This window comes from Megalobrama amblycephala, linkage group LG9, assembly GCF_018812025.1.
Source record: "Megalobrama amblycephala isolate DHTTF-2021 linkage group LG9, ASM1881202v1, whole genome shotgun sequence".
Lineage (NCBI taxonomy): Eukaryota > Metazoa > Chordata > Actinopteri > Cypriniformes > Xenocyprididae > Megalobrama > Megalobrama amblycephala.
Genome location: NC_063052.1, coordinates 38,944,355 through 38,968,408, shown reverse-complemented (window position 1 = coordinate 38,968,408; position 24,054 = coordinate 38,944,355). Strand labels below are relative to the sequence as shown.

The window sequence follows — 24,054 nt, the reverse complement described above, 5'->3', positions numbered from 1 at the left end:
ATCACAATGTTACTGTTTTACTGTATCTTTGATCAAATAAATTCAGCCTTACTGAGCCCAAACGATATTGTACATGGTATGAAAAATGAAACGGTAATTTTGAATCTCTTACCGGGATATAAAACACTCTCTGGCTTCCAGTGGCACATCTGGAATATCAAGCTTGCCTAAACTTGAACACATCACTGTTCCTTGGTCAATGTCTATAAGAACCAGATCATCCAACTCCTGCAAAAAAACCCCACAGAAATCTGTCATCAACTGAGAAATGAGCCAGACGTCAATAATGGCACTAGATCAGTGGCTCATCAAATGTCCAATGGGGTCTGAAGATGACTTAAAATGATTTAAAATGAGACAAAACAAGGATTACAAAGCTAAAACAACTAAAAATGCAGATATTTCTTGAATTCACCCTAACCCCCTTAACAACAGTTTTTTTTTCCTTTGAAAAAACAGGGTTCCCAACTGTCCCAAGGTCTTGTAAATTAATAATTTATGGAGTAAAAATATATTTTTTATTGTGTTATACTGTCATACTTTGTTATATCTCAAAAAAACAAAACAAATTGTTCATATACTGTAGTGGCCAAAAGTGATGTACTGAGAGAATATTTGTTTTTAATGACCCTACAAGTTCAATTAGAATAGAATAGAATAGAATAGAATAGAATAGAATAGAATAATTTATTTGTCATTGCAAAGCTATGCAATGAAATTGTGTGCTTCTCCTCAGTGGTGCATCAACATAAAAACATAGACAAGATACAACACATACACAAAATATAGACAAGAATAAAATATAATCAATAAAAATTTTTAAAAAAAACCCCACAGTCCTCCAGTTTTTTAACTAAAATTCAAACCATCAAAATACTAGGAAAATATTTCATATTTTTAAACACTAAACTTGGTTAAGGTATTTATCTGATCAAATAATTTGGCAAAGAAAGGGGTTTCATTTTTCTATGCATTTTTTTAATAGAAAAATAAAAACCTGTAAAACCTGTAGTTGTCATAAAAGTCATAAAATATCAAGCAAAACATTTACTAAGGGGTTTAATCAAACTCAAGTTTGGACGATGCAAGCGGCAACCTCTCCCAGTTTCTCGTGAAGCCAATACGGAAGTGACTTAAACTGCGATTCATCGACTGGCCGCTAGGGACAGGCTGCAGAAGAGAGCAGAATCTCATTGAGTCCCATGTTAAAACGGCCAAGTTTACAGCAGAAAAAAAACATGTTTACAGTCTGGTTCAAATTGTGGTTTTGGTCTGTATAGCTAATTTTGTCCTTCATGACAACTCTGAGGGGGGTGAATTTTTTTATAACTCAACCGTTTAAATTATACTAAGCCTTAAAGTTCTGCATAATTAAGGGCGTGGTCACTTGAGTGACAGGTAGATTGCCGCTGTTGTCTGTGAGCCGTCATGTTACCTCAGCTAATTCCAGCCGCTGAATTTGGCATCTCTGCCGTGTTTGTGCTTTTCTTCTCTCTCTTTTTTTATACAATTATAAAATATGGCTTGCTGCATTAATAGTCGAGACTAATGTGTGTCTGTGTACATGTGCTTGCATGTGGAAGATAAACAGAACACACATTGTTGGATCGTCTTGGCATTGGCTAAAAGTTCCTGAGATTTACTACAATGACAATAGCAGGAAGATATAAAACTCTGACAGCACTGCTTGGATATTATAACTAAAACTGCTGCACTATTTTGAAAAATTATAATTTGGACACGAGCTCATTTGTTCGTTAGATACGATCACACACAGTTTTACAACATAAACGCTGCTCAGATTGCATTATTTCTTGAAGAACGATGATGGAGAGCAGGTCATTCAGAAGAAATGTGATGCAAACAATGGATAATATATCAATATTTCATGGATTTAACGCTTTCGTGGACAAAATGACTGTTTTTTGTTTTGCAATGGACATTTTACCCAAGTGCCACGGATTGGATTCATCTCGCGATCTCTATTTCATTATAAAGGTATGAAGTTCCGTTTGATTTTTCGTGTTATTTGCACACCCGACACAAATTAATTACTGGTGTTGGAGCATCTATATTATAAAAGAAAAAATAAAATAAAAACACAGTAGATTGACAGTAAAGCTTTAGTACTTTCTAATGATATTGTGATCTTCATTAATATTTCAGATAGTAAGATAGATAGCTCCTGCTAACATGGTAACGTCGCGCTAGGCGGGCGTGGTTTCAGCAACCAGTCGCATGGGCTACTACTACGTCCCGCCTCTTTGCCCATTTTCAGTTATCCGGGAGTGACGTGCGGTGACGCGCAGCTAAGATGGCAGCGGCCTCATTTTCGCTTCAAAACTGCTGTTCAGAACTCTATGGGTGACGTCACAGACACTACGTCCATATTATTTTACAGTCTATGGGACGATGCAATCAAACCAAGTACGATATGAAGCCAGTCCGTACCTCTGCAACCTCATTGAAGTGGTATGTGTGGCAGCCCATTAGGTAGGCCGTGGGCGCCATGATGAAGTCCAGCATTTGGCGCGACAGGATGGGTACGAACGGATGCTGCCAGCGCAGCGGGTGAATGAAGATCATGAAACATTCGGCGACGAGTGTGAGTTTGGCCCAGTTGGTGGACAGAAACACCACCCTCTGCTCCATCAGGATACAGCTAATGATCTGAGAGGAACAAAAAGTGAATATATGAGCATCTTGTCAGAAAAATAAATGCTCAGCAGTAATGAGTTCACATCCTGACCCAGGTTAAACCGGTTTATACTGGTTTGGTGCCAAAATGCTTCTAAAATGACTTGCAATGTTGGATATACTTTTATAGCTTTTATTAATGTTTTATATTTTCAGTTTAATTAGTATTTTGTGCTTTTGCCTTTTTTATATATTACTATTTAGGTTTTATTTATATTTTATTACAGCTTTATTTTAATTAACAAAAAATGTTATTAATAGTTTTAGGTTTGGTTAAAGATGATAACAATGTTAAATCAACTGACCTGCAGGATCTGTTTGGGTTTGAAACACAGAAACGGCAAGTGAAGATCGAGGTCCAAGACGGGCCGATCCACATCCAGTCTGGAGGGAAGTTCAATCCGAAGGGGTCTGAGATTAAACACCTAGAGACGCATCCACAAAAACCAACAATAAAGTAGCTGACCTGAAAGAGCTAGTCAGAAATCTAATTAAAGTTATAGTGCTGGTTCATGTGAACGGTCAGGGAATAAAGACACTCGCCACATGCAACGGTCCGGGAGGCGGGAGGGGCACCAGTGCCAGTTTGGCGGAAAACTCCTTCACTTGCTCTTCAAACTCGGTCATGCGGGAGGTCTTCAGCTGGAGCAAAAAACTATGATGATGGCAGAGAAAGGAAACGGTTACAGCTAATACTTCATTTCATGTTACAGCTAAATAATAATATGGATTCGGGTCTTACCAGGACAGGCAGTCTCTGAGGGCATTATAATATGGATATTTGGAGATGACACATATGCTGTATGTGGTGTAGAGACGCTGGAGTTTGGTCGACTGATGGGCGTTTTGATGCATTGCATTATCTTGTTGGAACTACAATAACACAACAAACATGACAAATTAATTAGCTACTGCATTTTTGAAACTTTTTATATGAGAATATTATAAATAATACATATTTTTCATTATATTATACAGTATGTAATTAAAAAAAAAAAAAAAAAATTAATACTTTTATTCAGCAAGGATGCATCGAATTGATCAAAAGTGACAGTAAAGACATTTATAATGTGTTTTCAGATTTCTGTTTCAAATAAATGCTGTTTAAAAAAAAGTATCACAGTTTGCACAAAAATATGAAGCAGCACAACTGTTTTCAACATTGATAATAATCAGAAATGTTTCTTGAGTTGCAAATCAGCATATTACAATGATTTCTGAAGGATCATGTGATACTGAAGACTGGAGTAATGATGCTGAAAATTCAGCTTTGATCACAAGAATAAATTACATTTTACAATATATCCACATAGAAAACAGTTATTTTAAATCGTAATAATATTTCACAATTTTACTGTTTTTTCTGTATTTTTGATCAAATAAATGCATCCTTGGGGAGCAGAAGAGACTTCTTTCAAAAACATTTAAAAAAAATTTATTGATCCTAAACTTTTGAATAATATATATATATTTATATACACATAAATTTGATGTAGTAGTTATCAATAAGAGTATGTTTACGAAACCTCACATGGATAGGCTTGCAGTACTGAGCCACCACACCATGAGTCTGGGTCCCGAACACATCCGTGAACACCAGGAAATGATAGGAGTCTTCTCTGCACTCATTGGTTATTCTCAAACCATCTGAACGATGACAAACCAGACTCTGTTAGAGTAAATGTTAGATACAGAATTCCAGGCTGAGGCGTTTGTGAATGTTACCTGGGAAACAGAGCTGCGGCAGGGCTATGAGGTCAATGTTTTGCGGTACGCTGAGGTCATCTGAGACGACGACTGACGATTCATTGATTTTGCCTGAATCGCTGATGGTTGAAACCGGCCGGTCCCTCTTCTTAAAGGAGCGTCTCCTCTGGCCTCTGCTGAAGGCCGGAGCGTGATCCTGAACAACACCGTTACTGGAACTCTCCTTCTTCACAAACGGTGGAGCGTGAACCTGCAGCACCTCCGCCTCCACCAGAAGCTCTTTGTCTTTACCCTACAGCCAAACAACACAAATATATATATATAAACAAAATGTTGCTTTTATTATTATTACTGATGATGATGGTTAATAAAATTGTATTTTATTTTTAATTACTGAAATTTCATGCATAAATACAGTATATTACTTTTTATGAATTTTTATGAATAAACAATATATGCATTACAAATAAAGAAATAATATATTATATACATATTTTTATAACACATACATATATATAAAAAATTATAGAAAATGTATTATACATATATTTGATATTAATAATGAAATCACATTTTTTTTTACATTTTATGAATTATTGTGAAATTATATATATTTAATTTATAATAATATATATGTTATATATAAATTACAGAAAATGTATTATGCATATTATTGATATTAATTATGAAATCACATTTTATTTTTATTTTTTTTCATTTTATGAATTATATATATATATATATATATATATATATATATATAAAAAATTTAATAAAAATTTATAAAATGTAAAAAAAAAGTGATTTCATTATTAATATCAAATATATGATATCAAATATATATAATGTATTATACATATTATTGATATTAATAATGAAATCACGTTTTTATTTTATGTACATTATTTATGTTATTTTATTTTATTAAATTTACGTTTTACATTTTATGAATTATTATGAATATATTTTTTAAATAAAGAAATAATAAATATTATATCTATATATGTATGTGTGTGTGTGTGTGTGTGTTATATAAATTATAGAAAATTTATTATACATATTGACAATAATAATGAAATCACATTTTATCATATTTTTTTACATTTTATGAATTATTATGAATATATTGTTTAAATAAAGAAATAATATATATTACTTATAATAATAATATATATGTTACATATAAATGATAGAAAATGTATTATTGTATAATTGATATTAATACATTAATAATGAAATCACATCCTATTTTTTTTTAAATATATATATATATATATATATATATATATATGAAAAACATATATATATATATATATATATATATATATATAAAATAGAAAATTACATTTTAAATCACATTTTATTTTAAATTATTATATATTATATATATAATTTTTAACATTATTATTATTAATTATTAAATTGTTTTTTGCTCAACATTATGCACAGAATGAACATGAATATTTAAATGAACAGTTTGAGATGTCTCACCAGGCATAGTTCTTTCAGACGTTCATTTGATACTCCGACCACCAAACACGCCTCCAACAGACCAGACGGGCCGTTATCCGCCATCAGAACCGCTTCTGTTCAGCTCTGGCCTTCGATGATCATCCAGACACTCACAGGAGGTATTCAGTCTTCAGTCTTCTGCTCCATTGCGGTTCTTCAACTTCCTCTAGGTCACAATGACTTCATCTGATGCTTCACCGGACATTTTTAGCATTACTGACTGAGGCAAGCATCACTATTACTATTGCTTATGGTTAGTCATGTGATATCTAGAGATCACAGAGACCTTGTGGCGGATTCTTTTCACTTCAAACAGGAAGAAAAAACCTATCAACCACCAAGTATTCTGTTTAAAGATTCATGCAGAACAAAAGGAAGTTTGCTCATTATGTGGTGCAGAATTTCAGCTATAAACCATCACTATGTAAGATGTATAATGTCAGCACATAGCTGATGTTTATCTGAGCTAAAGCTCCAACATCTCTTATCTGAGTCAAGGATGAAGTGATTGATTCATGTTATCACTGTGATCATTCACAAAACTTAAGATGTAAAATCCTCCCTGTCAAAAAACTGAAATGCCAATGAGTTGTATCTCCATAATGTGATGCATTTCTAAATGAAACGGAGTGATTTTCTCCAGTGGATGGCGTCAAGTACAACATTAAAACATTAGCATCATCTTTAGTTAGACATCTCTATCATTACAGTCTGATAGTCTGGTTGTCCTTGCATACCCTGCTGTTTTTCCATCCGAATAACTGCATGCAATGGATCACTCCCAGTGTCAACATCTGCTTCTAGTCAAAATCTGGATCAAGATCAAACTAAGACTAGAACTGAATATGAAACTATTACAGTTCTGTTCACTCAGAGAGCAAAGCATCTACTGTACGAATGTAAGTGTGTTCTGTTTACATGACATATACAATAGACGCTTTGGTCACTCTGATGCAACACAGACCCTGAGCCAATGAATCTTGAGCCAGACCGGCGGGTGAAGTCACACAGTGACAGAGACAGCATTCATACCGCCGAAGCGAAGCTTGACAAAGACGTCAGACCGGTTGGGAAAAACCAAGAAAAGTGAGGTTTGTCATTCCTGAGCACGTACCTCCTTCTGCTGAGCTAAACTTCATCTAAAACTACTGCTATTATATATGACCCCCCTTTTTATTAGTTAAAAATTCATGACATACATAGAATATGTACTACTGGTCAAAAGTTATTAAAGTAAAGGTAATTAAAGTTTTTGAAAGTTCACCTAGACTGTATTTATTGCATGAAAAATACAGTAATATTGTGAAATATTATTTAAAATAGCTGTTTTCTATGTGAATATACTGTAAAATGTAATTGCATTATGCATTACTACTCCAGTCTTCAGTGTCACATGATCCTTGAGAAATCATACCGCATATGAACTTTATATATAACTATATATATATAACTATATAACTATATATATATATATATATATATATATATATATATATATATATATATATATATATACATATATATATATATACACACTCGCACTATATATATATATTATATTTTTTTTATAAACAGATTAAATTAGCATAAATTAAAGTCTATTCTGTTACTAATTTGACTTATTCTGTGAGATTTCATGCACTACTTCACATCTGCTCTCACTTTCTATGAGCCACATGCGCGTTCACAACCGAAACTAGAGAAAAACACCGAACAAATCGAGTATAATCAGTTGCTACAATGATGAAACACACATAAATGCTTCATATGATGCATGTATAATATAATCAAAGTTACATTATTGATCGTGTGTACAAATATTCAGTGTAACGCTGCAGGAGCAAAAAAATAATCATTAAGATTCAATAAAGATAATTAGTAAACAAACCTTCAGTGTCCGCTGCGACTTCTAGTGAGAAAGTGCGTTGTCAGTCACTTGTCCTGAGTTAAAAGTGAAAGAATAAAGCGAAACTGTTGATGTAGTGCAGATTTAGTTACAGAACACGCCTTGTTATGAACACGAGGCGAACTGACCCGTCAAACTCTCATCCAAATGACCAAACCACACTATTGGAAAGGCTTAGCTCATGAATATCAATGAGATATTTCTGGCGTTGCTTGGTAACCTTTTAAAGCGTCCATTCAGATGACCTACTTAATATTCTCGCCGTTAGCGCCCGTCTTTTCGGCCAATCAGGTAGGACTACAAGACGAACGTCACTTTACGTAATTAATATTAATATGCAAAGCGGTCGACGTAGTAGAATTCGTAAAATACTGACCAAGAGCAGAAAAAAAACATTTGTTGGACTAAAAATCCAAATCTAATCCACAATATCTCAAGAACACTATGAGGTATATCTAAAATATGAGTTTTAATTGGAGTGAGACGAATGAAGATCCATCGATAGAGACTAACAAACATTGTATTTGACTAGACACGTATTCAAACTATAGACAAGTCCATTTTAATGCTAAAGCGCCACCTAGTGTCTATTTTTGACTAAAGACTGTTCTCAAATAAAAAAGATTTTACTCTTACAAAAACTACTATTATAACCATAATAATTCATAATTATATACTTTTAATTTTCTTACAGCACCATGGTATATGACTATGGGAATAAAACATTACCATGGTATATTTTAAAACATATGTCTGTATATATAATATTAATATCTGATGTTATCCATAATTTTTGTAAGTGAAAGCTGAATTAATGTCTTTTTTAATTAATTAAAGTCTTCAAAAATAGGATTTCATTGCAGGCAACAGTAGAAACACTAAACAAAGCAGTAAACAAGTGATAAAAGTTCAGAAAGCTTTATCTATTGATATTACAAGAAAAAAATAAACAAATATTATCAGTGAATAACAGATCATTTTATTTGGATTCTCAATAATGAATAGTTAAATTCTTCTCATACAAAAACGGTTCATTCAAACTTTCCAGCTTGTTTTCTTGCAGTTCTACAACATCAAAATGATAAAATGATCATTATTAAAAAAAAATAAAAGTCACTTTTGTTTACACATAATATAAACACATCAAAATACCAATTATTAAAACATTAAACCAACATAAAATACATATTAGGCTCCCAAAAGGGAAAATCGCCAAAATGCAGAAGGTAAAACTATTTCCTAAAAATGGAAGTTCTTCTGCGACATGGATATCTGATCTGAGATCAGGGAACATCAGCCGTCCTGGAAGCTGTAAGGAGTGTGTACAGCTCACAAGATCTAAATAATTTGGCAAAAAAGCTGAGCGTAAAGACAAAAGCAGCCTTATCTCAAAAACATCTGTTTAAACCTGATCGGTTTGCTTTGAGCGACACAAACGCTTGACCTCTGTATCTGCACTAAAGACACAAAGCATGATCAGCTCAACATGTGATGCAACTAACGTCTCTGTACAATAACGACTGGTTTCCAGTGGCTCTATATGTCACATCCTTCCATCGGCCGAGGATGAGGATGAAGACGCTGAATTCATGTCCTCCTCGTTGGCGCCGCACGTGTCCACCAGACAGATCAGGCAGCTGGTGACAGGAAAGGCGCGGACTTTACTGGACACCACCCATTTGTCCGTCTCTGTGTAATACTCCATGATGTGGCCCAGACGGCCGACACCCTGAAACCCGGCCAGCACGTAGATGACAGAGCCCACGGCCGCACACTTCACAGTCACGCCCCTCCACGGCATCGGAGACGCCATCTTCCACTCGTTACTCCCGATCTCGTAGTACTCCACCGAGTCCAGACCACCTGAGAGGAAACACGGCCATTACAGATCACAAACACACTGAGCTGACCTCATAATGCCATTATACTTCACCATATTTATGCGATTAAGCTCATAATCGTGGCAATCGTACTTGTAGTGGCGATTTTAATCCCAATAAACAGGCATGTAAACACTTTAATGGCATCTATTTCACTCATGTGCATTTGTGGGGTGCTGAAGAAACTGAGCTTGAGTTGATAATGTTGCACTAGTGCTGTCAAATGATTAATCGCGATTAATCGCATCCAAAATAAAACTTTGTGTTGACATAATGTGTGTGTACTGTGTATTTTTATTATGTATACATAAATACACACACAAGCATGTATATATTTAACAAAAATATATGATATTAATATATAAAATATTTATATTTATATAATATAAATTCATATATATATATATATATATATATACACACACACATGTAAATATTTCTTAATATTGCATGTGTGTGTATTTATATACATAAAAATGCACAGTACACACACATATATTATGTAAACTTTTATTTTGAAAGCGATTAATTGCAATTAATCATTTGACAGCACTATGTTGCACGACATGAATATAATTCAGTATACTGATGGCTGAAAACATTGAAATGGAGACTTTTTTAGGCGTGTCCTCCCAAAAAAATTATATATAATTGTTTTATTATATTATAATTATTATAATAATTATATAATTATATATTAGTTCTTATATATTTATATATTATATATAATTATTAAGAATGTTTTATTGCATTATTATTGTTATTATTATTATTATTATTATTATTATATAATTATATATTAGTGCTTATATATTTATATATTAAATTATATATAATTATTAATATATAATTATGTTAGTGCTGTCAAAACGATTAATCGTGATTAATTGCATCTAACAAAAGTTTGTAAATTGTATATAAATATATATATACACACACATACATATTTACAAACTTTTATATTAGATGTGATTAATCATGATTAATCGATTTGACAGCACTAATATATATACAAAGACTACATTAATTCATTTTAAAATAATAGATTAAATTAAAATAAAGTTAAAAGTCAAATAAAAATATTACTACCTAAATAAAATAAAATAAAATAAAATAGTGGTTTAGGTAAAAAAAAAATGGAAATGTAAATATAAAATATTATAAAATTAAATTTAAATGAATTTTTTTCTACTTATTATGTACTCAAGGTTTCTTGCACCAAGAACATCTGTAATTTAGGTAACTCTGTAACATCTGTAACTCTAGGTTACCTATTTACTAATCTAGTATTGTAAAATTAAAATACTAATAATGGCATTATATTCTATGAATATTGTTGGATAAATTCTCTTGGGAAAAAGTCACTTCGAATAAAAGCAAATGCTGAATGAATCCATGTAAATTGTAAATCAAATGTAAAATGATAATGTTTTTGTAATATTTGCATATTGAATTCTGATTCTTGCATGTAGTAATCATCTATAACAGCCTTTCCACTGAAGACAGAGTCGTAAAACAGACCCGTGCTACACATCATGACAATGGCAAAGACCTAAACGTGTCTAAACCAGCACTGCTACTTCCTTCAAGAAATCAAAACAGTCTTGTAGAAAACAATGTGTTATTCTGTCTGTCACAGAAGATGCTTGTGCCTGATAAGGAATCATCATCCCACAATCATCATGACGATAAATACATTTAAATAATAACTTATGAGCATAAAAACATACCCAGTGTGTTCTGCCCGCCGACGGCGTATATTCTTGAGTTCACCACCACCAGGCCGTGATTCTTCCGGGCCTCGCGCATCCCACAGAGAACCCTCCACCTGAAACCACACAACACACACTCTTAAAGAGACGGACACAAACTATTCTGTGAGCTGATCCCCTTTAACCCTCCTATTGCATCAAATGAATACATAAATTATTTAAAAATCCATAGATTTTAGTAAAGGAAAAAAATTTTTTGCAAATGGATAAAGACTAATAAAATACACAATTTTTTCAGATTTTTTAAAAATTATTTTTAAGAGATATAACCATTTAAACTAAATTGTTACACATTTCACATTCAAAATATTTCCATCTGAGATTTTAAGTTAATATTTCAATAATTTAACAATAAATTTGCATGTTCACGGATCACATGACATGCATTTAAACAAATAAAATATTGCATCTTTTTTTTTAAAGTGTTTTATTTTGATCGTTTTTATTTTACAATTATTTATTTATTTAAATAGTAAATTTTATGATTTAATTATTAGCTTTTTATCAACTCACAAACCTCAGTTTATAGTTAATATACTTTTATTATACTTTTATAATCTTTATAAGCACTTTCTTAGTGCTTGACAGCCCATTTATAGAAAAGAGCAAAAGTACGTCACGACATGATGGTGAGTAGTGTTGTTTTTGTTAACTAAAATAATTAAAAATCGTTTTTAATTAATTAAAATAAATTTGAAATTAAATTAAATATAAATATTAGATGAAAAACATACATTTAAAAACATTTAACTGTAATAAATAAGTTCAAAAGAAAGTACTAAAATGACTTAAACTTACTAAACAAACTAAAACTGATAATAAAGTAAATGAAAGCTAAATAGAAATATAAAAAATGTATAAAAATGACAAAAGCGCATAAAACTACTAAATCTTAAACTACAATTGAAATAAAAACTGAAAATATAAACATTAAAATATTCATAAATACTTTAATAGTACATAAATAACACAAAAATAACACAGTAGAGTTGAGAATTCACATTTTTAGGTAAACTATACCTTTAAAACTCTCATTAAAGGGTTAGTTCACCCAAAAATTCTGTCATTAATTACTCACCCTCATGCCGTTCTACACCCGTAAGACCTTCATTCATCTTCAGAACACAAATTAAGATCTTTTTGATGAAATTTTTGTTTTGTTTTTTGCGCACAAAAAGTATTCTCGTCTCTTCATAACATTAAGGTTGAACCACTGCAGTCACATGACTTAATTTGTGTTCTGAAGATGAACAAAGGTCTTACGGTGTGGAACAGCATGAGGGTGAGTAATTAATGACAGGATTTTAATTTTTGGGTGAACTAACCCTTCAACACTCTCGTTAAGGTGAGGTGTCCGAACAGCAGCATACGCACTCTTCAGTGTTGGGGTCGTAGACCTCGCAGTCGTTGAGGACCCTGCCGGACACGTTGTTTCCCAGACTCCCTCCGCAGACGTAGATGAGCCCGTTGGCCTCGACTGAACCGTGACTGCAGCGCGGCATCAGCATGTTGGGCTTCGTCTGCCACGTCTCCGTGCGCGTGTCATAGCACTCGAACAGATTCAGAGCTGAACTTCCTGTCAACACGATAAAGGTTCACTTTTCATTTTCTCTGCATAAAACCCTCAAATCCAAACCCAGAGGACAGTGTGGACGGACTCACCCACTTCCGAGCCTCCAGAGGTGTAGATCTTTCCTTTAGAGGCGCAGGCGGCCAGGCTGTCCCGTGGATTTGGCGGTCCGAGTTTGGAGTACCAGCTGTCTTTCACCACGTTGTAGCAGTCCATCCGTTTGATGGGGAAGAGCTGAGAGCCGCCCAGGATGTACACCACATTGTCCCAGAACACGGATGTGGCGTCCCGCCGCTTCTCAAAGGGGCAGCGAATGTCCGTCCAACTGTGATCCTGAAACACAGATAACACTCAGTGATGCTCAGAGTTTGGGATTGCAGGATAAGAGTTTTTAAAAATACTTTATAGAGACTTTGATTACATGAACTGAAAAATTTATATTCACTATAATTTTTGATTTTTGATTATATTTTTATTGCAAAAAAACCCCACCCACAGTCATTGATCTCAGTCCCAGTGGTTTGTGATTTGCAGGATATGGATTTTTTAAGGATCTTTTTGTAGAGACTTTTATGATTTTTTATGATCGTAGAAATTTTATGATTTTATTTATTTTATTATTTTAATATTTTTATTGCGAAAACAACAATAATACAAATAAAATATTTTTTTAAATAATTTGATAGAGACTTAAATTATATAAAATGGAAAATTGGTTTTATTTATGAAAGATTTTTAAAATTTTGTGACTTTTTAATTTTATTTTACCATTTTAACATATTTATCGCAAAAAAACAATTATTTCAAAGAAATAAAATAATATTTAAAATTGTATCAGTTTTTCATGGCTGTGGAACGAGTTTTTTCTCGTAATTTAACGAGTTTATTCTCAACATTTTATCTCGACTTTGTTCTCGAAATTTAACGAGTTTTTTCTCAACATTTTATCTCGACTTTTTTCTCGTAATTTAATAAGTTTATTCTCAACATTTTATTTCGACTTTTTTCTCGAAATTTAACGAGTTTTTTCTCATAATTTAATAAGTTTATTCTCAACATTTTATCTCAACTTTTTTCTCGAAATTTAATAAGTTTATTCTCAACATTTTATCTCGACTTTTTTCTCGTAATTTAACGAGTTTATTCTCAACATTTTATTTCGACTTTTTTCTTGAAATTTAATGATTTTTTTCTCGTAATTTAATGAGTTTATTCTCAACATTTTATCTCGACCTTTTTTCTCGAACTTTAACAAGTTTTTTTCCTCGTAATTTAACGACTTTATTCTTAACATTTTATCTCGACTTTTTTCTCGAAATTTAACGAGTTTTTTCTCGTAATTTTATGAGTTTATTCTCAACATTTTATTTCAAGTTTTTTCTTGTAATTTAATGACTTTATTCTCAACATTTTATCTCGACTTTTTTCATGAAATTTAACAAGTTTTTCTCGTAATTTAACGAGTTTATTCTCAACATTTTATTTAGACTTTTTTCTCGAAATTTAACGAGTTTTTTCTCGTAATTTAACAAGTTTATTCTCAACATTTTATTTAGACTTTTTTCTCGAAATTTAACGACTTTATTCTTAACATTTTATCTCAACTTTTTTCTCGAAATTTAACGAGTTGTTTCTCGTAATTTAACGACTTTATTCTCAACATTTTATTTCGAGTTTTTTCTCGAAATTTAACAAGTTTTTTCTCGTAATTTAATGACTTTATTCTCAACATTTTATCTCAACTTTTTTCTCGAAATTTTACGAGTTTTTTCTCGTAATTTAATGACTTTATTCTCAACATTTTATTTAGACTTTTTTCTCGAAATTTAACGAGTTTTTTCTCGTAATTTAATGACTTTATTCTCAACATTTTATTTCGACTTTTTTCTCGTAATTTAATGACTTTATTCTCAACATTTTATCTCGACTTTTTTCTCGAAATTTAACGAGTTTTTTCTCGTAATTTAATGACTTTATTCTCAACATTTTATCTCGACTTTTTTCTCGAAATTTAACGAGTTTTTTCTCGTAATTTAATGACTTTATTCTCAACATTTTATCTCAACTTTTTCTCGAAATTTAACGAGTTTTTTCTCGTAATTTAACAAGTTTATTCTCAACATTTTATTTAGACTTTTTTCTCGAAATTTAACAAGTTTTGTCTCATAATTTAATAAGTTTATTCTCAACATTTTATCTAGACTTTTTTCTCGAAATTTAACGAGTTTTTTCTTGTAATTTAATGACTTTATTCTCAACATTTTATCTCGACTTTTTTCATGAAATTTAACAAGTTTTTCTCGTAATTTAACGAGTTTATTCTCAACATTTTATTTAGACTTTTTTCTCGAAATTTAACGAGTTTTTTCTCGTAATTTAACAAGTTTATTCTCAACATTTTATTTAGACTTTTTTCTCGAAATTTAACGACTTTATTCTTAACATTTTATCTCGACTTTTTTCTCGAAATTTAACGAGTTTTTTCTCGTAATTTAACGACTTTATTCTCAACATTTTATTTCGAGTTTTTTCTCGAAATTTAACAAGTTTTTTCTCGTAATTTAATAAGTTTATTCTCAACATTTTATCTTTTTTTCTCGAATTTAATGACTTTTTTCAACATCGACTTTTTTCTCGAATTTAACGAGTTTTTTCTCGTAATTTAATGACTTTATTCTCAACATTTTATTTCGACTTTTTTCTCGAAATTTAACGAGTTTTTTCTCGTAATTTAATGACTTTATTCTCAACATTTTATCTCAACCTTTTTCTCGAAATTTAACGAGTTTTTTCTCGTAATTTAATGACTTTTTTCTCGATTCTCAACATTTTATTTTTTTTCTCGAAATTTAACTTTTTTCTCGTAATTTAATGACTTTATTCTCAACATTTTATTTCGACTTTTTTCTCGAAATTTAACATTTAATGACTTTATTCTCAACATTTTATCTCGAATTTAATGAGTTTATTCTCAACATTTTATCTCGACATTTTCCTCGAAATTTTACGAGTTTTTTCTCGTAATTTAATGACTTTATTCTCAACATTTTATCTCGACTTTTTTCTTGAAATTTAATGAGTTTTTTCTCGTAATTTAATGTTTTTTCTCAACATTTTATCTCAACCTTTTTCTCGAAATTTAACGAGTTTTTTCTCGTAATTTAACAAGTTTATTCTCAACATTTTATTTAGACTTTTTTCTCGAAATTTAACGAGTTTTTTCTCGTAATTTAACGAGTTTATTCTCGAAATTTAACAAGTTTTTTCTCGTAATTTAATGAGTTTATTCTCAACATTTTATTTTGACTTTTTTCCCGAAATTTAACAAGTTTTTTCTCGAAATTTAACGAGTTTTGTCTCATAATTTAATAAGTTTATTCTCAACATTTTATCTAGACTTTTTTCTCGAAATTTAACGAGTTTTTTCTCGTAATTTAATGAGTTTATTCTCAACATTTTATTTTGACTTTTTTCTCGAAATTTAACAAGTTTTTTCTCGAAATTTAACGAGTTTATTCTCAACATTTTATTTTGACTTTTTTCTCGAAATTTAACAAGTTTTTTCTCGAAATTTAACGAGTTTTGTCTCATAATTTAATAAGTTTATTCTCAACATTTTATCTAGACTTTTTTCTCGAAATTTAACGAGTTTTTTCTCGTAATTTAATGAGTTTATTCTCAACATTTTATTTTGACTTTTTTCTCGAAATTTAACAAGTTTTTTCTCGAAATTTAACGAGTTTTGTCTCATAATTTAATGAGTTTATTCTCAACATTTTATCTCGACTTTTTTCTCGAAATTTAACGAGTTTTTTTCTCGTAATTTAATGACTTTATTCTGAACATTTTATTTCAACCTTTTTCTCAAAAATTTAAAGAGTTTTTTCTCTTAATTTAACGAGTTTATTCTTAACATTTTATTTCGACTTTTCTCTCGAAATTTAACGAGTTTTTTCTCATAATTTAATAAATTTATTCTCAACATTTTATCTCAACTTTTGTCTCGAAATTTAATAAGTTTATTCTCAACATTTTATCACGACTTTTTTCATGAAATTTAACAAGTTTTTCTCGTAATTTAACGAGTTTTTTCTCGTAATTTAATGAGTTTATTCTCAACATTTTATTTTGACTTTTTTCTCGAAATTTAACAAGTTTTTTCTCGAAATTTAACGAGTTTTTCTCATAATTTAATGAGTTTATTCTCAACATTTTATCTCGACTTTTTTCTCGAAATTTAACGAGTTTTTTCTCGTAATTTAATGAGTTTATTCTCAACATTTTATCTCAACTTTTTTCTCGAAATTTAACGAGTTTTTTCTCGTAATTTAATGAGTTTATTCTCAACATTTTATTTTGACTTTTTTTCTCGAAATTTAACAAGTTTTTTCTCGAAATTTAACGAGTTTTGTCTCATAATTTAATACGTTTATTCTCAACATTTTATCTAGACTTTTTTCTCGAAATTTAACGAGTTTTTTCTTGTAATTTAATGACTTTATTCTCAACATTTTATCTCGACTTTTTTCTCGAACTTTAACGAGTTTTTTTCTCATAATTTAATGACTTTATTCTGAACATTTTATTTCAACTTTTTTCTCGAAATTTAACGAGTTTTTCTCGTAATTTAACGACTTTATTTTCAACATTTTATCTCGACTTTTTTCTCGAAATTTAACGAGTTTTTTTCTCGTAATTTAATGACTTTATTCTGAACATTTTATTTCAACCTTTTTCTCGAAATTTAAAGAGTTTTTTCTCGTAATTTAACGAGTTTATTCTTAACATTTTATTTCGACTTTTCTCTCGAAATTTAACGACTTTTTCTTGTAATTTAACGAGTTTATTCTCAACATTTTATCTCAACATTTTATCTCGAAATTGAACGAGTTTTTTCTCCAAATTTAACAACTTTAATCTCGAGATGGTTTTATTTTTTTTGTTATTGCTTGGCCCTAATCCTCTTCCGTAATTTTAAGATTTACATTTATTGAAGATTTTTAATTTTTCATGACTTATTTTATTGCAAAAAAAAAAATTATTAAAAGAAAATATATAAAAAAATTCTAGTATTTCCATGGCTGTGGATTTCAGTCCCAGTGGTTTATGTTGCAGGATAAGGATTTTGTACAATCATTTTATAGACATTTAGATTACATAAAATTAAAAAATTATAATTTATTAAAGACCTTTAAAATTTTGACTTTACGATTTTATTAACAATTTAATAACAAAATATTATTTTTATTATTTTATTCTTAATTGCAAAATACAAAATCTAAATTAAATATTTCCAGTTTTCCATGGCTGTGGCTCTCAGTCCCAGTGGTTTGTGATTTCAGGATAAGGATTTTTTTAAATAATTTGATAGAGGCTAAGATTACATAAAGTGTAACCTTTATATTTATTAAAGATTTTTACATTTTCATGATTTTATGATTTTATTATTATTTTTTTAAATCAATTTTATAGAGACTTAGGTTTTTGTTTTACCTTTTTATTGCAAAAAAAAAAGTAATAATTACACAAATAAATAATATAAATATTTCCTGTTTTCCACAATCTGCCAGTCTTGTTGGCATGATAAAGCAGCTCCTCTGATTATTGTGAGCGTTACCTTGGGGTTAAAGTAACGGCAGGACTGTGGCTGTGAGCCTCCGAACAGAGCGATGCGGTAGTCATGTTTCTTGCGACGGGGTCGACTGCTCTCGCCCAGCTCCTCGCGGTCCTCTGGAGACAGCAGATGATAACGCATCCCACCTGAGAACACACACACACACACACACACACACGCCGTCAGCTCGAATCTAAAGAATTACTCCTGAGAGAAGATCTTCTAGGACTACATTTAGATGATAAAAACAATGAAAAATTCTACATAAATATTTATAAAACATATCAAAGACTATATTGAAATATTTTCATATGATCTTTGAATATATTATTTTAATTTTTGTAATCATAATTTTTGTAAAATACATATATATATATATATTTTTTTTTTTTTTTTTTTTTTAGATATAACAACAGAAATCAAGTAAAAAAAAAATCTAAAAATAATAAGAATAAGAATAAATTCTAAAAAATTAATAATTACTATAATAAAGTGTTGGTAACTCACAGATGACCATTTTCAGGCACTCTGGGTTGTCCTGGATCAGCGGTTCTGCTTGAACGGTCTTACTGAGGAAGTTTTTGGAGACGAGGGGGAATCGCACCTTCCCCAGAATGTCTACGATGTACTGCTGTCGATTCAACACGTCGTACTTCAGCCACCGCACCGCTGCGTCGTATATCTGTACGATCACACATCAACATGTAACTCATGCCAGTAAACACGGCTCATTCCCAGCCGTCCCACGTGCTCTGACCTGATCTTCGGCTCGGACGGTCAGCGTGTCCTGCTGGAGCAGGTGTGTCACCTGTTTAACGTCCAGCTGCAGAAACTCATCCATCTTATAGACGTCTGTGAAGTGCTGGTGGATGAAATCATCTGCCGACACCTTCAGCTCGGGACAGTTCAGACACTCGGCCAATGCGCTGATGCCTTATGGAAAACAACCAATCACAACAGCAGTTATATCTGCTGTATAAAGAGGCACAATACTTCACTGAACAATACATTTTCTACCATTGTTAGAAATTTAAATGCAAGTTATAATTCACCTGAAGCTTGTCAAATTTTTGATTAAAGCTTTGATGTGAACACTGATTTAAAAAACACATGTAAAACATGTTTATAATATCAGATTTATAATATCAACAATAATAAGCTACAGAAATATATAAATGTAATATATGTAAATTACATGCAATTAATAGAAATTAAGCAGACATGAAAATAAAAATAAATTTCAAGACAAATTAATTTCAAAAAGTATAAAATATTTTATTATTTAAAAATATGTAAAACGTTGTTTCACAATTAAATAAAGCAGATATTAATTTACCTATATATTTTTAGTTTATTGTAAAATTAAGAAATTATTTGTATCAATTTCTATGTAAATTATGTAAAGATTTATAATTAATAATTAATTTTATTATTTAAATGTATAAAAAAATATTAACTAAAGTACATTTAAATTTACCTATTATATATATTTTTATAATTACAAGTAGTTATCTTGTAATTAATAGACAAAAGAGAAATAACAATTAAATAAACATGAAAATAAAAATACATTTCAAGACATAATATCAGACATAATATCAGATTTATAATATATAATAATTTCAACACAAATTAATAAAAACAATTATTAAATATAATTATTTAAATAATAGTTTATTTTATTAATTAATTATCTTGTAATTAACAGAAATAAAATAAAAAAGGAGACTGAAATTAAATAAACATGAAAATAAAAATGCATTTCAAGATAATATAAATATAAATATTTTCAAAATCTTTTATTATTTAAAAATCAAAGTCAACATAAATTTACCTATTATCTATTTTTAGTTTATTGTAAGACATAATTTTTAGTAAATTTTATGCATTTTATAAACATTTTAAGTATGTAAAGATATCGCAGACGATGCATATGGCATTTTTTTATGCATTCGTCAGATATCTCAGATTATAAGACGCATATGTCAGATCTCATAATATATGATACATATATCAGGTATAATTGCAGATTTATAATATCAGCAATAATAATAAATTAGAAGACGATGAATGGCAGAAGTTTTCCACAGAAAAGATGGCGTCTCACCCAGACAGTTGGTGGCGTCCACCTGCTCCTTCAGGAAGTCCACACACATCTTCTTCACCGGTTCAATCTGGTACTGGTTAGCAGCGTTCAGCAGAGACTGAACGTTATTACTGTTCACTGAGATTCTGAGATCACATCACAACACAAACGGCACTGAATTTTACAGAGCAGTTACTCATATAAATGTGTGTGTAAGATATGCGTTAGGAACTGCTATTGTCTCACCGTGCCGTGTAGACAAACTCCACCAGCAGCTCGATGATCTCTGGTTCTGCTCCTCCAAGCTCCACCTCATGATTCGTGGCCTCCATCATACTGGCTGCACACACACAAGCATCAGGATTACATGCTTCAGTGAGCAACTGGAAACATCTGTTTGATTAGCTAAAGCGGCTGGTTCTCCAGTCATATCTGTGATTGCACCGGTGTGTCGTAACGCGTCATAAAGTGTTTCTCACATGTGAACATGAGGTTGAAGAAGTGGCTCGCGGCCGCCAGCACTACTCTGTGTGCCAGGATGTGCTTCCCATCAACCACCAGGATGACATCACAGAGGATCCCCTAAACACAGGTCAAAGGTCAGGCAGTGCATTAGAGACAGTAAACGCACAGGCATGCATGGATATTGCTTTAAATTATGATTTTGATCATTTCTAAAATTGTCTAAACAATTTATCTTGTTACACACAATCATTCTGTACTGACTATTCTATGTTCTCATTATTAAAAAAACATTGCAACATTGCAATTTAAATTAAAAATGAATAAAAAAATGAATATGTAAAATAGTTCATCATTTAAAAATATGTAAAAAACAAACAAACAAAAAACATTATATAAAACATATATATATATACCGTATATATATATATATATATATATATATATATATAAGTCAAACCAAAAATTATTGAGACATTTTTGATATTGTGGGTGCAGGACACGATAGTATATTCTTATAAATTTAAAATGTTTATATACATATATACATTATATATATATATATGATGAATATATCAAATAATCAAACATTTCAGATCTAATATCATATATATATATATATATATATATATATATATATATATATATATATATATATATTAATAATAAAAAAAATTAAGTAGACATGAAAATAAAAAATAATAAAAAAAGAAATATTTTATCATTTAAAAAAATATATAAATGGTAAAAAAAATTAATAAAGTTAAAATAAATGTAGCCTACCTATTATCTATTTACAGTTTATGGAAAGACATTACTTTTAGTAAATTGCATATAAAGTATGTAAAGATATCGCAGATTATATGATGCATGTAAGATCTCATAATATATGACGCATTTTAGATATCTCATATTATATAATGAACATATCATATATGTCAGGTTATGTCATGCACATGTCAGAAACTTCGATGATATTTACGTTAATGTTACCTGTTTCCTCAAGTTATTCATCACTCCCATGATATTGGACAATAATCTGTACTCCTCTTTGGACGCAATCTTCTTCTCGTTTTTCTTTTTGGGTCCTAGTGTCTTCTCGCATGATGTGGAGGCCATGCTCAACATGCTTATGAATATGAACACAACGTTTATTTAATAAACACACTAAGCTTTCCCGTGCGGCTCTGTATGTAAATATGAAAGATAGGAATGATGTGAAGGAAGTGACGTGTTTCACGATGGCGGCCTTCGAAAGGATGCAATAAAAGTCCCTTTTAATTTTAAAGTAAAAAAAAGACTATAAATAAATGGCTCTTTTAATCTCCAAAGAGAAGATTTTTTCAGTCTCTTTGAGTATTTTAAGTACACTAATAGTTTTTGAGAAAGGTTTATTTAATAAGGGGATACTATTGGAGAATCTCTGATTTGAATGACGCGAAGTATTATGTTTATATCATGGTTTATATGGCTGCGTGTCAAAATAAAAGTCCCAGATTTATATATATATATATATATATATATATATATATATATATATATATATATATATATATATATATATTTTTATTATATATATATATATTTTTTTAATTGTTTTTAAACACTTTTTACACAGGTTTAAATTTAATAAGAGCAATATGTGTTTTTAAAGTATTAAAAGCACCAGTTCACTATATAATTCTGTTTTCTATTCAAAGAACAAAATGTGATTTTAAAAAAAAATAACCAGTTAATGAAATAAATCAATTCATAATGCATTAAGTCATTATCTACTGCACTACAAACATGAAAGTTATGAGAATATTAGCCTACCTTATTATAATGTCATGTTATGTACACTAGATGTCAGTATTAAAACAAGTTTTTATATTAAAATCTGTGCATTAGTCAGTATTAAAAGACAAACCGGATGTCTAAATTAATTAGCAAAGGTGCTAATAAGAAATAAGAAGATTCATGGCTCCCGTTTGACAAACAAATTGGACGTTTTTACATTTGTAGCTACACTGTCAAAACAATTTAATTCTCATAAAACAAAAGGAAAATTTAATAACATGAAGGAGGACCAGGCAAAAATATTCTTTAATTACATTTGAATTTAAGCATGATTACAATCTTTTTCTTTTCCTCCAGCACAAGTGTTTTAGTGTGTAGTTATTTGATGGGTTGAGGTGAAAGTGTCACGGCCATTCAGGGCCAATTACATGAAACCCAATACTTCTGAGGCTGAACGCCTGGAGTGCGGATGAATACAGCGTTTGCATTTATCTTTTGACTCGACATGGAGAGTTTTACATAAGAGAAGACATGCCAGGCTCTTGTCTGTGTTTAATGAGGTAGAGGAGCCTGTCTTTGGGTCTTAACAACAAGACCTCTCTGATGTGGCCTTATTACGCCAACCAAAGAGAGCAGAACGCTCCGGCCCGGCTTAATTTCTGAAAGCTTTAATTTGAACACCCTGCCGTCAGATGTCTGACAAGCGATTAGTTCTGTCTCCTCATCCACCTGTACAGAGAAGGAGGGTTGAACACGTCTGGACGTTGTTCTCGCTGTCTGGATCATCTGAAAACTGCCAAAGGTTGAACTGATCAGATTTTTCTTCTGAGAAACAAAGAATCATTCAAACAGCCCTGGATTGTGTTCAATTAAACCCAAAATGCTCTTTCTTTGAGTAGACAGATACATGTTTCAACCTTTTTGGCAGGAAAAAAATCATGTTGCACAAAATTTGTTGAGATAACAATTCGGTCATGCGGCCTTCGTCAGGCATTTAAACCTGACAGGATTTAAAAAATTTAGATTACATTCAAGAGAATTTGCTTTTCTTCTACAGGTTTTTGTCCCT

At 30.7% G+C, this 24,054-nt stretch overlaps 2 protein-coding genes across 2 annotated transcripts in view; both read right to left on the bottom strand.

The window, feature by feature from the left end:
• Window positions 1-8,009, bottom strand: part of dennd3a (DENN/MADD domain containing 3a) — a 28,095-nt gene extending 20,086 nt beyond the window's left edge. The window contains 9 exon segments of the mRNA XM_048203141.1: window positions 113-228; window positions 2,452-2,670; window positions 3,003-3,122; window positions 3,241-3,352; window positions 3,440-3,570; window positions 4,229-4,344; window positions 4,423-4,696; window positions 5,896-6,108; window positions 7,805-8,009. Of these exon segments, the coding sequence (XP_048059098.1) occupies window positions 113-228; window positions 2,452-2,670; window positions 3,003-3,122; window positions 3,241-3,352; window positions 3,440-3,570; window positions 4,229-4,344; window positions 4,423-4,696; window positions 5,896-5,979 (1,172 nt within the window). The 5' untranslated portion in view covers window positions 5,980-6,108; window positions 7,805-8,009.
• A 769-nt stretch (window positions 8,010-8,778) lies between these two features.
• On the bottom strand, window positions 8,779-22,461 carry klhl7 (kelch-like family member 7). Its single transcript, XM_048203140.1, has 11 exons — window positions 22,200-22,461; window positions 21,224-21,326; window positions 20,991-21,084; window positions 20,766-20,890; window positions 19,416-19,591; window positions 19,166-19,340; window positions 18,662-18,804; window positions 13,137-13,377; window positions 12,849-13,050; window positions 11,433-11,530; window positions 8,779-9,685 (listed from the first exon to the last, which is right to left on the bottom strand). The coding sequence occupies exons 1-11, from the start codon at window positions 22,332-22,334 to the stop codon at window positions 9,366-9,368; spliced, it is 1,812 nt and encodes a 603-aa protein (XP_048059097.1). The 5' UTR covers window positions 22,335-22,461; the 3' UTR covers window positions 8,779-9,365.
• Window positions 22,462-24,054: the final 1,593 nt, after the last annotated feature.

Excerpts from the sequence above, each read along its gene's own strand:
- klhl7 (XM_048203140.1), bottom strand. The coding sequence starts at position 22,334 with ATGTTGAGCATGGCCTCCACATCATGCGAGAAGACACTAGGACCCAAA. Across the intron at positions 20,891-20,990 it reads GAGTTTGTCTACACGGCACG|AATCTCAGTGAACAGTAATA; the intron begins GTGAGACAATAG and ends ATGTGATCTCAG. Across the intron at positions 11,531-12,848 it reads TACGACCCCAACACTGAAGA|GTGGAGGGTTCTCTGTGGGA; the intron begins GTGCGTATGCTG and ends GTGTGGTTTCAG.